At 41.5% G+C, this 14,103-nt stretch overlaps 2 protein-coding genes across 2 annotated transcripts; both read left to right on the top strand.

Annotated features, from left to right (window-relative positions):
* The first annotated feature begins 5,058 nt into the window (after positions 1 to 5,058).
* cryba2b (crystallin, beta A2b) lies at positions 5,059 to 7,661 on the top strand. Its single transcript, XM_062456817.1, has 5 exons — positions 5,059 to 5,177; positions 5,501 to 5,687; positions 6,690 to 6,831; positions 7,022 to 7,164; positions 7,418 to 7,661. The coding sequence occupies exons 2-5, from the start codon at positions 5,530 to 5,532 to the stop codon at positions 7,563 to 7,565; spliced, it is 591 nt and encodes a 196-aa protein (XP_062312801.1). The 5' UTR covers positions 5,059 to 5,177; positions 5,501 to 5,529; the 3' UTR covers positions 7,566 to 7,661.
* Positions 7,662 to 10,226: 2,565 nt separating this feature from the next.
* On the top strand, positions 10,227 to 12,894 carry fev (FEV transcription factor, ETS family member). The gene is made up of 3 exons (XM_062456818.1): positions 10,227 to 10,634; positions 11,086 to 11,157; positions 11,616 to 12,894. Exons 1-3 carry the CDS (start codon positions 10,586 to 10,588, stop codon positions 12,152 to 12,154), a joined length of 660 nt encoding a protein of 219 aa, XP_062312802.1. The 5' UTR covers positions 10,227 to 10,585; the 3' UTR covers positions 12,155 to 12,894.
* Positions 12,895 to 14,103: the final 1,209 nt, after the last annotated feature.

Here is a 14,103-nt window from a genome sequence, read left to right on the forward strand (position 1 = left end):
TTTAATACACATTTCGTTGATATTAATCTTTGTATTGTTTGTCAAGGTGTTTCGATGGAGCCATGGATGGAGCGCTTATGGCGTTGACAATGATTCCTCCTGAATGGATCATCATATTTGGAATGATTTAAAATGTTTTGTCTGTATTTGCCTCACGTTGAGCCACACGCACAATACCTGAAGATGAAGTTTTGTTCGTTCGGCTCGCGTTAAGCAGGTACAGGTTTTCTGCAGAGAAAGAAGAGTTCCGTTGTATGAGAAGAAGTGCTTGGCTATGTGACAGCTGTCGCTGATAAATGATCATTTGGCAGCTTTGATTGAAAGTTGGGCTACAGCAATAAGGCTGCGTACTACTACTGCATAAGTTCGATAATTGATTTAGGTCCCACTTTCAACGGATGCTTTTTTAATGGACGCTTTTCGTGTAAGCTGATGAGGACATGATAAACAATGGCTTCTGAACATGACAATGTCCTCAAGGGTTGGAAAACGTTAAAGGACACGTTTGACTTGACTGTTCACTAAAGGTATTACATAGCTTTAAGAATTGACCAAATATTTATACTCAAGCATTAAAAGTATGCATGATATCCAGTATGCCTGTGTCTTTTACCATATTAGTAGGAAGCTACTGTAGTTGGGACAGGCAAGGTTTAAGAAATGTATTGGTTTTTCCCAGACATATTAGATCAATATTACTCTGAAAGCCTCCACTACAAGCTAAGTTGTTTGTACAGTAATGATGCATAGGCCTACCTATTCAGGATCACATAGGACGATGAAGTTGGTGGAGGAGAGAAGATGACGTTGATGCTGTACGTTTGTTCATCTAACGTCCAGGCCTCTTTCCAGCTCATGTCTTCATGGATCCTGCCTTTTAGTTGAACTAATATGCTACCCCTAATCAAGTTACATTCGATTTTCCCATTGGGACATATGGATGAAAATGAATTTGCCATGAAGGCCTTTCATTAGAGTGTACTGTACGTCACTCAGCGCACCAGAGAAAGGGAACCTGGTCCTAATTGAAGTGTAGTTAACAATTAACCAACACCAACCCCTTCCAGACCATATATCTGATATGACCCAGCTGCCGTGAGAACCTTTCGTTGTCCCCAACAACAAATGCATAAGTTACTTAGCTAAGCAGTGTTCACATTTGTACCAAAATACACATTTGAGTTGATGTGTACACATGACAGCCCCATTTTAGTCAGGCACAAGACACATTTATTTATATTTGAATTTTCCTTGCTGAAGATGGCAAGCACTATCCCTTCTGATGAGCGTTTAACATTAAGACATCTGAAATGGATATTCATGAGATTACATTCTAAACTGGTAGCTCAGGTGCTCCAACACACATATGCTAGAATGTGCTTTTTATGAACCAGTACGCAGTGCATAAGGGAAAGCTGTTCCATTACATTACAACAACTCCAGCTCCCTGCCTATTTGACTATGCTCCAGTAAATATTTGTTTAGAGACAGAGGAAGGAGCTCTTCTAGCCTGCTGTATCCTGGTTACCTCCACTGCTCTGAGGACTGCCAGACTACACCCTACAGTACACCTCCAATTGAAAACCTCCACATATTCGTTCCACGAGGAACCTGTCCCCGTGTACCAGAAGGATGGACACACAAGAATTGAAAACATAATGGCCATAGTTTGAACAGACTAAGTCATTTTTCGGTATCAAAAATGAACGTGACCAACTACATATCTTTGTTGTCTCACTGGTCCAGGCCACATACAGTACCACAACCACCAACAAAAATATAGCATGCACACTTTTGACAAATGAGGCCATGCAACCTGTACACACACCATAATCTAATATGTTGTACCTTACAGAACTCTCTTTTGCTTCATAACTGACATAACATTTTGATAATCGTTGTTGTGGGTAGAAAAACATGATTGCATCTGTGCTGCCTGTTAAACTGCTAGTGCTGTTCTAGTGCTGGCCCCGGGCTGTCTGTTCTGTTCCTCATGACAGTTAAAGAGGTTACTGATGAAATATGCAAATGCCTGGGGCTTGTCTTTCCTGAATGACTGTTGATTAGATGTAACTGCCTCGTTCTACCTGGGAGACAGAGGCCTGCTCAGGAGGTTGAAAATGTAGAACACTGATGTAGAAATGACTACAACAGTGCTACAAATGCACTTCCTCTTTTCAATGGAACTGGATCCATTCTACACATTAGATAGATGTTTTGAAAAAGGATCTGGATGGGAGAAGCCCTTCTTGTCTACCTACCTACCTGCCCCCAGCCTCCTCTTTGTCTGCTGGGAAACATTGCCTGTCTGCCTTCCTGCCCCCAGCCCCCTCTCTGTCCTCGGGTAAAGCCTGCTTGTCTGCAGTCCACTCCAACGCAAGGCTTTCAGACCAGATGTCACCTGCGTGGAGCCGTCGAGGCCTGTTCAAATCTGTCCTTAGCAGGATCAGTTTCTATAGCAACAAAGAAAAAAAGGGAGGAAAAGCCCCCCCCCCCCCCCCAACACACACACACACACACCTGGATCAGGTCATTCTGTATGTCGGCTTGCTGACTATTCAAATATGAGCCACGCACATAGAACCAGAGAGCAGAAAACAGCCTCGTCCATAACTGTATAACCTTCCTGGAACTGGTCCCAGACAAAGAACCTATCCTGTCTGACTAGAACTAAGCATATCACTGTGTCCTCAACACACCTAACACTGTTACATACTGCCCATGTATCTTGTTTTCTATGTTGAATAACTCAAACAGTGCTAAACAGAACATTTCCATGGATATTTTAATTCAATAATTTTAGGATCATCATACAGGATTGCATGTTGGAAGATCTGTCTTGTCTTTATCTTGTCTATCTTTAACTACTCTTGTGCCTGTGAGTTTTCTACATTTGCTGTTCTAATACATGGTAGGAGAGGAAAACACATTCTCTGGAGTACAGGTCCTGTCCTTCACAGGCTCAGAGACCTGGTCTGTTTCCCAGGGAAACAGCTGCATCGCTACCAGTCTGTTTATTGATGCTTATGCAACATCTCTGAGTAAGAGAAGAGGAGGGTGTAACCATGGAGAACACTGGACATTAGCGCTTTAGCATACACACACACACACATTGTATTTTAAAGGTACCGATGTACAAGACAGTCTTAAATATCTAACCACTTACATCCTAATGTAAAACCCCCCGAATCATTCAGATAAAAAGTTATCTCATACTGCAAACGTAATTTGGGAACAATGTGAGGACAAGAATGAAATGAGAGACTGGGATGGCAGATGCTCAAACAGCAGTGTTTGCTCTGGGTGCTGCCTTGAGTACGTATAGATCCACCTACCCACACCTAGGACTAGTGATTAGCTTATTAGCAAACTGTCATTATCACGGCTTTATACAGTGTATGTATAAAGTAAATAAAGACAATTATTTTTAGTCTCTCCCCTTTTCATGACCAACATCCTTGGTATCCTATCAGGGAGCTACTGTATCTGATCCTTGTAGAAGAATAACCTGTTGTCCTATATTGACTGCAACAGAGATAAGATTCAAAGTAGGACTCTGAGTAGGTACTGGACTGCAGTCCACTGTTGAGACCAGATGCAAATGGATGGAGCTGAATTTCCCTGTAAAATTAGGCTTGAGCGTCAGCTGACAAAGAGACAATTCTAATCTTACCTGCAGGGAATCAAAGACCAGCAGCTGGGTTGTCTTGTCTGTCACCTGGCTGTCAAGGGCCACACACGCACCTACACACACACACACCCACACCCACACACACCTACACACACACACACACACACCCACACACACACACACACACACACACACACACACACACACACACACACACACACACACACACACACCCACACACACACACACACACACAGGTACATAGTAACAATGAACCAGCTTTACACCCACAATAGGACCATTGTATACACGCATTCAGAGACAAATACTTTTTTCATCTACGTTTTCAGCTTCTCACTTTTTCTTTGATACACAGATGAAAATAGAGGGAAAATCAACTAAACGAAAACTAAACAAAATTGAGCAGCCAAATTAAATGCAGAATATTGTAATATCTAGTTACTATGCTTACAATGTACATATCTCTGCCAATAGCATCAGTGAGACATATCCATGTGTGTATGCGTCGCGTTCGTATGAAACCATGCTTACATTTTCATTGTTGGTGACCAATGACTGAGTTGAACTACATTATACCACTAGATGTCGCCAGAGACAAGTGCTAAACAGAAGTTAAATTACAAATCATTCATTTCCACTCAAAGACAAACTGACATTTCAAAGCCGACGCACAAACATGTAAGTTCCATGAGAACTTACAGTACACACGTCTAAATATGAGTGATACCTAAACAGAGATTACGTTTTACAAAACAGAAACAACTATAACTAAACATTCTAGCACTGAACAGCACAAAACATAGAACAATTGGTATTGTAAAATTTGCTGCCAGAAACGTAGGGCAGAATCCCGCTGTAAGGAAGGATGGATGGAATAGAAATAAGAGCCACTACCTTGAACATTTAAATTAATGATTAATAATTACTGATGCCAATATTGGCTGCAAATATAGAATAAAAACAGTACTTGTAAGTCCACTCATACTATACAATCATAACAAAATCAAGTGACAAAGACAATGTGTGATGAAGATACATAATGTATCTTCATCACACATTGTCTTTCCAACGTTGATCCAATAGAATTCAGTGTTGACACTGTAGCCATGATGGTGAGACCTAAGGTTGCGACCTGGGCTGGGCTGGGCTTGACAAGGTCCACGACCAGGGAGATGGCTGTGCCCTTGTCCCTATCCCTGCAGAGGATAATCTCCCAGAATGCAGCCATTATCCCCACACTCCAATCAAACTGTCGTGTCAGTGTGTTGCCATTGTGGCTGTCCGTCATTTAGGCATGGGCCCAGGCTGCTGTATTGATGAGTCAGAGGTTCTAAGCTCTGTCACAATGGGCCTGTGGAGCCTCCACAAAGGCCTAGGCTAATACACGCTTTCAGCCACACGCTGCTGAGTGTGCAAGGCTTGTGCGTATGGTGCACTAAATGAGGGTCTGGGACCTATAAAAACACTGCCGGGGGTCCTGTCCCCGACATTGATTATACAGGATCTGTCCCACCTCAGTACATCTGTAAGTATCACTACACCTGCTTGCTTGGGCAGTCAGCATCCAATGCTGCTCACCCAGGTGTAGTAGCCCGCAGCCTACCTACCTGGAGTGCTGGCACACACAAGGAGAGAATATCTAGCTAGACTTTTCTCAATGTAGTAACTGGGTATGGTGCCTCATTTAGGAATGGGTTGTTCATTCCCTGTAGCAGCATAGCCTAAAAAAACACAGAGTCAGTCAGTTAGCCAGTTATTTATAGCCAGTCAGTCAGTCAATCAGATTGAATGGTTCAGTTTCCTCACCTCTGCCTTGTTATCCCCCTCCTCCACCTCCTCCTCTGGTAGTGAGTGAAAACACGGTGGAAACAGCAACCATGAATACCCAACAGATGGAGCAGATGGGACAGTTCAGAATCACTGTCTGGGAGGAGGAGAACTTCCAGGGCAAGCGTTGTGAGTTCATGCTGGAGTGCCAGAACATCATGGAGAGGGGTTTCTGCAAGATCCGCTCCATCAAGGTCGAGAATGGACCGTAAGTCAAAGTTTCTCATTGCACTCTCTGTTTGTTTTGACATTTGAGAGTAGTTCATGTCTTATGAATGAGAGTTCGATGAGTTAACATGCATTGTTACTGCCCATGCTGACATGGCATTTACTATCATAAACCGGGCACATCATTGTTTAAAAATGCTTTTATTATTGGTGCATTAAATTAGATTGGATTGGTTACTTGAATATCATAGGCTCCTAGACAAGGCATGAACATAATTGTGGGTGAAAGGGGAAGGTTGCATATGAAGTCATCACAGGCCAAAGGACAGTAGATTACTGGTAGGTGACGTGAACAGGGGAACATTTGTTGCAGTGTTGGCATTGGCACTGGCATTATACAGTGGCATTAGTAGCAGGCAATCACCTCTTTGGTGGAGACAATAGTGCTTCTATAAAGAGTCTAAGATCTAAGAAAGACGCTATAATGAATCCTCCACATTTTTCATAGTAATTGATAAAATGGTTTATTGAGCCCTCCAGCCATTACAGCTTGTAAATTGTTGAATTATTGCATTGCCAAGATGTGTTTGACCCTGGCTCCAGCTGTAATCTGCATTGGCCCTGTCCAGCTGGCTTATGTGAGTCAGAATGGCTAACTGACGGATGATCTGATAAAGAGACGAGGGTGCACCATGTGATGTTTGCTTTAGCCTTTGTGCTGCCGCCAACAAAAGGCTCTCTGCAATACATGGGGCATTGAGCTATTGTCTATCTAATGTGACTCTCTCTTTCTCTACATTTCTTTTTCTCTCTCTCTCTATTTCTTTTGTTCATTATCGTCCTTTCTCTTTAATTATCTTTTTTCTCATTGTTCCTAACCTACTCCCTTTCCCATTTTCTCCCTCCCTCCCTCTCTGTGTTCTCTCACTGTTTTCTATCCTCTCTCCCATCTCCATCTCCCTCCATCTGTCTCTCCTCCATCTCTTCCTCTTCTCTCCTCTATCTCTCCCTGTCCTCTCCCCCATCTCTCCCTGTGGTGTAGCTGGGTGGGTTATGAGTACCCTGAGTTCCAGGGCCAGCAGTTCATCCTGGAGAAGGGAGATTATCCCCGCTATGAGGCCTGGAGCGGCAACAGCAGCTACAGAACCGAGCACATGCTCTCCTTCAGACCTATCAAGTGCGCTGTAAGTCTTGCCTCCGACTGCACGCTCTTTCCACGGTAGATGAGAATCATCTGAGAAACCGAGGGATAATGTCTTTGAGCGAATCCATCTAGTTTTTTCAATTATTCACAGCTGACCATATTGTAATTAATAAATATATAGAAAGTTACCATGGTGACTGATCTGGGCTTCTTCCTCCTCCGATGCTCAGAACCATAGTGACAGCAAGGTGACCCTGTACGAGTGTGAAGACTTCATGGGCCGCAAGTTCGAGATGTGCGATGACTACCCTTCCCTACAGGCCATGGGCTGGTGCAGCAAGGAGGTCCCCTCAATCAAAATCAACTCTGGAGCGTAAGACACACTCTTCTTTCGCCCCACTTATGGCCCCTCTTGTTTCATATTTTGTGACATTCAGGCCATAATAATACACTGTGATGTGCAGGATTTAATAGCATACAATGGCCTAAGTGTACCTTTTGCAGTAGTGTTTTAGCAGTTCCTTTATCAAAATCCCAGACCAATGCTTCAGGTGTGCTTGAATTGTGGCTGTTATTCCAATATTTCCTGATTGGCTGTTAAACAACGCTTGTGCCTATCTTCTCAGTTGGGTGGCCTACCAGTTCCCCGGCTACCGTGGCTACCAGTACATCCTGGAGAGAGACAGACGCCAAGGAGAGTTCAGACACTACAACGAGTACAGCACCCAGGCTCACACTAACCAGGTCCAGTCTATGCGCAGAATTCAGCACTAAGTCCCCGACACTTCATCCTCCAACGGCTACTATGTACCGACCATGCTATGACATGTATTGAAATAGGCAATAAAAGCTTTATTCAAACTATGGAAACAGAGTGCTTGTGGCAATTCATTGCTTTTTGGCAAGACATTTTATAACGTCTTTCTGTAGAGGGACGTAACATTGTAAAACAACAAGCCTGTGATTTTACGTAAAATCCTACCACCACAGCGCTGAAAAGACACTAGCTTTTGTTGAGACAATACAACAATACATCGCCTAGGGTTTGTTTTCGGAGCAAGTATGCTTTGTATTCAGTAAAACAGATTGATTTAGCTTTTTAAGTTATTATAACTGAAAACATCTCATTGAAATACAAATCTTCCTGTTAGGCTGTATTGTTCTTGTCAGATTGTATCTTATTTCCAATAAACAAGAGCAAGCTATCACGTTTGTTTTCACCATTTGTTAATGCGATGTTGTGTTGTCACAGCTTAAAAAGCAACCCGCGGGGGGTGCACCTAGATAGTTTTAATTTTAAAAATATATTTGTGAACGTCCATACTGAAACTGTCTGGGATTATGCTGCAGAATTATTCTGCATAGGTGGAGCGTGATTTGCTGTGGTGTAATTTCATCAAAATATTAAATTATTGGGTTATTTATAATGGAATTAATCACACAAAAGATAATGCGTATATAGCATATGCGTAATAGGCCTAGTCTAAAAACAAAAATGGCATCGGTCTTTTAACATCCAATTTGAAGATGTAGGCTACCTATACTTGACCTATAGCCTTAACGAAACAGTTTTGTTTCCTTTTAAGGGTTTCATGGTTACTTTAGGCTTACTCCTAACTTGTATTGAATTAATTCAAGTCGGGTAATCGTAATAGCCTTTGTTTAATAGGATGGCTGTAGAGATTCCTACAGATTTATGATTTAAATGCCTAAAATGAGGTGAACGTGGCAATTCTTCACTCAGGCCCACATATGACGTATACACGAAATATGACCACCTGAGGCTAAGGTAAATAGGCCTACAAAACATGCTCAGCGGCCTGCTTTGATCCCCTCCGTGAGCTGTCCAAGGTGCCGACCTCAGTCCGACTGTTTGACCGGGCCCCATAAAATTAAATGAGAGACACACGAATATGTCCTTATAACAGACTTAGGCCAAAAGCCCTACCATCCATTGTTATTTGTAGGCTAGCCTACTTTATGTCCATAAACTGCTACATTTAGTCGTACATCGTGTTTAAAAATTAAACGCAATGTTTCACACTGCAACATCCTGGATGGAATCCGTTGCCAGGTATGTTTACCAAGTCGGATAACCGCTCTAACACCAGGACATAATTCCGCCTTACACACACCCTGAACCTGATCATGAGCCTTACGGCAGAAAAGGAAAACACAGTCCCACACCCAAACCAGGATCTTTTAATAAATGTTCAACCATACACACCTTTCTCAAATATACATGTAGGCTAAGTCTCGACTGATTAAAACCGCAGTACAGTGCAATGCAGAGGTGTAAACCGTGCGTTTCGCATTGGTAGGTCATGCTGATCCTGCTTTCAGCTTTGAGGAAAACAAGGATACGGGCTATTAATGGACTAAATGCAAGAAGAGAAATAATAGGCTATGCTTTAATTATGCGTGAGGTAGGATATAACGCGGCAATTTCTCTTTTAACATGAATGTCATGTAGATTCATTGTATAGATTATGCTTGAAAACGACACTAATAATGTCGGTTCTTCAATAAATAGGCTACCGAATGTAATAATCGCGTTCGTGATTACGCAGAAAATAAACCTAATGTCCAAACCATCGCCTATAGTGCTAGTAACCAAATTACAAGTAATGTTTCAAATTGGAATTTACTTTGTTTATGCAATTGTAGGCCATTGTTCGTGAATATCTGCCATTCGAGGCTTGTTTTAAGTTGCCTGCGACCTGTTTAAAGACACAGGCAGCTAAAGCAAGTCTTGGACGCCAGAGACAGATCAACTTAACACAGAACAGCGGCCATAGGCTACAGGACGAGCAGAGTGAAGGAAGCCTGAAGGAAGCCTGCTTTATAACACAGCACAACGGGATATAGGCCTTGCAGTTACATTTTGTAATAGGTTACAGGGCTACGGTTGGGCTTGTTCTATTTGACTGCAAAACACCACTGACCATTCAAATGTCCGTCTGTTCAATAAAAAATCTAAATATTCAGTCCATGTCTTGTCAATATAATGTTTTGGAATTTATTGTTAGGCTATGTTAGGTATGTTATGTTTCTGATTTAAAATGGGTTGTGTTTTTCTTACATTAGTTTTAACCCACGGTGAATTTGCCTACTGGGTAATTAGGCCTACAAATTTATTGATAGTGGCAGACACGATAATACATGTCATTTAGATTAAATGACTCTTTTCTAAAATGCGGCCTCTCACCAAACATAGGCCTATAGCTAATAGGTTATATTAATGACATAATCAGAAATGGTTTTAAATATACAACATCATCACGCTCTGATAGACCAATAGCCTTACGCCTACTGACAGAAGGTGAGGGATAACATGTTCTTGTTTTCCTCCAATGCATTGAAGCGTGCTTTATAAGGTAAATATTATTTTCCAACATGAAATAGGGCTTTCTGTTTGCAAAGAGGTAAAGAGGCGGAAAAGTGCGAGGATCTGAACTGGTTTCCATGTCAAACACTTCAATTCACCATAGAAACTCAGATCTTAACGCGGAAACTTTATTAAACTCTGATGGTGGATTGATAAGGCCGAATTTCTATCGGCCTCTTTTTATTGTGGAGACCGGGCGGGATGACAGAGGTAAATTGCTCTTTTAATTAAAGCAATGCACCAAAGGAAATTGCTGTCTGAATATTGTCTCAGAGATGGGGTTTGTGACAGTTGCCTGGAAACTTCAATCTGTCCCACATTTATTCCAGATCACAGTTATGAGATAAAGTTTAATAAAAATCTTTCCCCGAAATGAAATCCAACCCTTTCTGAGCAAGCAGCCACAATGAGACAGAACTTCGGAGGAAACCTTATGTTCAACATGTATCTCTCAGGTTCGTGCTTTTGTTCGTTAAATTATTAAAAGGTGATTTACACTTTTATTCTACTAAGGAAAATGATATTTAGTCCGGCCGTCCAGTGGTGATGATGCCTCTTGCCAGCGACGACACCTTTTCAATTTGAAACACGTCTACTCTTTTGTCGGAAATCGGATATCCTCTTTCCTGAACGCGTTTCCTGGCTTCCCCGGTGAAGCTTGGAGGAGAAACCACAAAAAGAAGAAAACATTATAGGCTCTCTATTGAACAACGATTTGGTTTTACCAATCTGAGAGATTTGTGTACATTGTTTGTCAACCAAACATTGATAATAGTAAAACTTCTGAAAATGCCATTGTTTCAACGTCAATAATTTTAAACAATATTATTAATAAGAATGTTCATTAAACCAACTTTTTTTTGCAGACTATATTGTGTTGATCAATTCTACATTTGTTTTTTTCAGATCCAACAGATACTCTGTTGAAAGAAGGTAAAGGCACGACTTGGGGTCCTATAAATTCAGGAGTGCAGAAAGGTAAATAATTACATTTAATCATGGCAATGTTGTCTTGTCATGAAGCTATAGTGATGAACTTTGTTCAATTTTGTGCATTTTTTACAGGCAGATGTGTGCTAAACTGTGGGATATGGTCTTTAGTTCGTGAATGAGAAATACAAATGCAAATTGGCCTATTTGTCTTGTGATTGTAGCTGAGGACATAATCGTTTTTAGAATTTCACAATCAAGCTACGATTTTTTTTGTAAGCTATTTGTTTTACATTTAAAACAGATAGCAATGTTAAATTAATCTATTGTAATCAATATTCCTATAAATGAATTAATTCAGAAAATATAGGCTAGTCTTAAAGTAGTCTTAAAGTAAACCCTAACAACAGTATTGTTGTTAGGGTTAGTGTTTTTAAATAAATAGGCTGTGGTAGGCCTATCCACATTTCCATTATTTCCGTTATGCCCATTGTGTTTTGCATTAGGAAGTGGACAGATTCAGCTATGGCAGTTTCTCCTGGAGCTCCTATCAGACAGCGCGAACATGACCTGCATTGCCTGGGAAGGAACGAACGGCGAATTCAAGTTGATTGACCCAGACGAGGTGGCACGGAGATGGGGGGAGCGCAAAAGCAAACCCAACATGAATTACGACAAATTGAGCCGTGCGCTCCGCTATTACTACGACAAGAATATAATGACGAAAGTCCACGGGAAGCGTTACGCGTACAAATTCGACTTTCACGGCTTGGCACAAGTGTGTCAGCCTTCGTCGACAGAGCAAGCACTGTACAAATTCCAAAGTAATTTCGCCCCTATTCCTTTTTCGGGGATCTCCAAGCTAAACCTTGTTGCGCCCGGAGTGGGTCCGTCCGGGTTCTCCTACTGGCCGGGTTCCCCACCGACTCTTTACCACAGTCACAATCTCCAACCTCCCGGACCATTCGGGGCTGTGTCTGCTTCGCACATCAGCTGTGTTAACAACATTAACAACTTGAATAATATAAATACTCATTATAACTGACTTGCATCAACCTATTCTAGACATATGGCTTATATGGACCGTTCCATGCGCTACCGTTATAACCGTCCAGCCAACACATTTATTATGGGCATATATCTGTGTGAAAATAATTATACCGAATTGTACACCTATTTGTATCAATTTCTGACTGCTGTGATATGAACAAATTATCTTACCTAATTATCTGAGGAAAGGGAGAGTAGGCCTATAATATAAATGTAGGCTATTTTACGTAAGGCACACTTGAAAGGTAGCGCTGTGGTTAAGAACATGATCCTTTGTCCTTTTTTTACTGTATATTATTTTAATTAAATTACACAATGTAGGCTACATTGCCTGTATTTTCCACAAGCTGACTGCCTTTCTGTAAATCTACGATTAACAGGTCATCAGCGCCATCTGATGGGTCTTTGGAAGCTATTGAAAATATTTTGAACAGATTACGCTGCTTTGTGTTAATGTATTTACGTTTTTGTTGTTGACCAATTGAGATGAAATAGGTAAAAAAGTACATAATGCATACGTTTACAACTATTTGTTCATATGACATACGTGTACAGTCGGCCTGAAAAATAATAACCTAATCAACGTGGAATCAATCCATTTGGAATCAATCCACTTTTTCTCAAAGTGCGCCCATTTTGTATCGACACTACACCACACTACCATTACTCAATTTCGTTATAATAAATTTTTTTTCAGAGGCTTTTATTACAATTAAAATGTCATTTTTACTCTTGTGTTTTTGTTTGTGTGCCTTTGTCCAGGATCAGGAATCGCACTAGACTTGGCATCCAATAGTAAATTATATTTTAATTTTAATTTTATTACAAGCACGTGTCATACTGTTTGTCTGTCAGTGTCTTTTATAAATGATTATTGTAAATGATTATCGCGTCTTGGTAGTCACATGCATGAACCACTCGAGGGCGCTATACCTCTTCGGACGGTCAGCCACCGTTGGCAACTGTACGATACCTTCTGCTAATAAGCAGGAGCCTGTGCGTCATGCGGAAGACTGTCCTGCTCTAGGCCTACTTCTGGGGAGAGAAGGCCTGGTAACATGGTTTATTTCCTGTAGACAGGCTGTGTTTATTTTAAGGACATTTGTTGTTCACAGCCTAATTTCTCCACATCCTGTTTGACAGGAGTTGTAATTACACAGTCCTCCATACAGTGACAGAGTGTGTACAGAAGCCTAAAACCCGTGTGGGTGTTGAACTAATTTGGTGTCATAGGTGGAGAATTCCCGCATGGTGGTGTATTGTACATCGAGTCTTGATCAGAACGACACAGCAGTGTGTGTGTGTGACCTGCATATCAATGGAGCCCCTAGAGACCCAGAGAGAGGCTTCTATTGACGGGGTGGCAGCTCTGCTGCTCCTGCTTGCCCTGGAGACACAGGACGCATTTCAAAATACCCCCCCCCCTCTCTCTCTCTGTCTCAATCTTTCTCTCGTTCTCTCTCCTTTACTCTAGTCAGCAGTAGCTTTAGCATCCCTGTCACCATGCCATCTTTTGCATGTACAGCCTGGATACTTGATCAGCAAAATCAGTTACTAAACCGTAAATTAGATGCATATTTCGAGCAAAGATTATAATGTATGTCCAATGTCATGTGAGCATTGGAGAATCTCAACTTTGTACTTTATATTATATTTTTTTAACATATGGGTGCCACCACACTCCACATACAACAACATTGCTTATATGGTCTTGATTATGCAACATTGAACTGACGCCGTAGGAATATAATTGTACTGAGTTGTTACGATAAGTGGGTCTTCAAGGCCTAATTCATGATCTCCCTCCTCCCTCAGTCTGCCTCCAAGGAAGAGCTATTTAGAGAACAGGTAGGAGTGTGTCTGTGCTGGTGACAGAGCTTAACCCTGTGAGCGTTCAATACCACCCACTGAAGTGTTAGTCATCGTTTTCACGCAGGCACACAT

Source organism: Osmerus eperlanus, chromosome 3, assembly GCF_963692335.1.
Source record: "Osmerus eperlanus chromosome 3, fOsmEpe2.1, whole genome shotgun sequence".
NCBI classification, from domain to species: domain Eukaryota; kingdom Metazoa; phylum Chordata; class Actinopteri; order Osmeriformes; family Osmeridae; genus Osmerus; species Osmerus eperlanus.

Bases quoted from the DNA above. Each gene is read 5' to 3' on its own strand.
- cryba2b (XM_062456817.1), top strand. From the start codon at position 5,530: ATGAATACCCAACAGATGGAGCAGATGGGACAGTTCAGAATCACTGTC. The intron at 5,688-6,689 runs GTAAGTCAAAGT...CCTGTGGTGTAG, and splicing joins ATCAAGGTCGAGAATGGACC to CTGGGTGGGTTATGAGTACC. The intron at 6,832-7,021 runs GTAAGTCTTGCC...TCCGATGCTCAG, and splicing joins TCAGACCTATCAAGTGCGCT to AACCATAGTGACAGCAAGGT.
- fev (XM_062456818.1), top strand. From the start codon at position 10,586: ATGAGACAGAACTTCGGAGGAAACCTTATGTTCAACATGTATCTCTCA. The intron at 10,635-11,085 runs GTTCGTGCTTTT...TGTTTTTTTCAG, and splicing joins GTTCAACATGTATCTCTCAG to ATCCAACAGATACTCTGTTG. The intron at 11,158-11,615 runs GTAAATAATTAC...GTTTTGCATTAG, and splicing joins AAATTCAGGAGTGCAGAAAG to GAAGTGGACAGATTCAGCTA.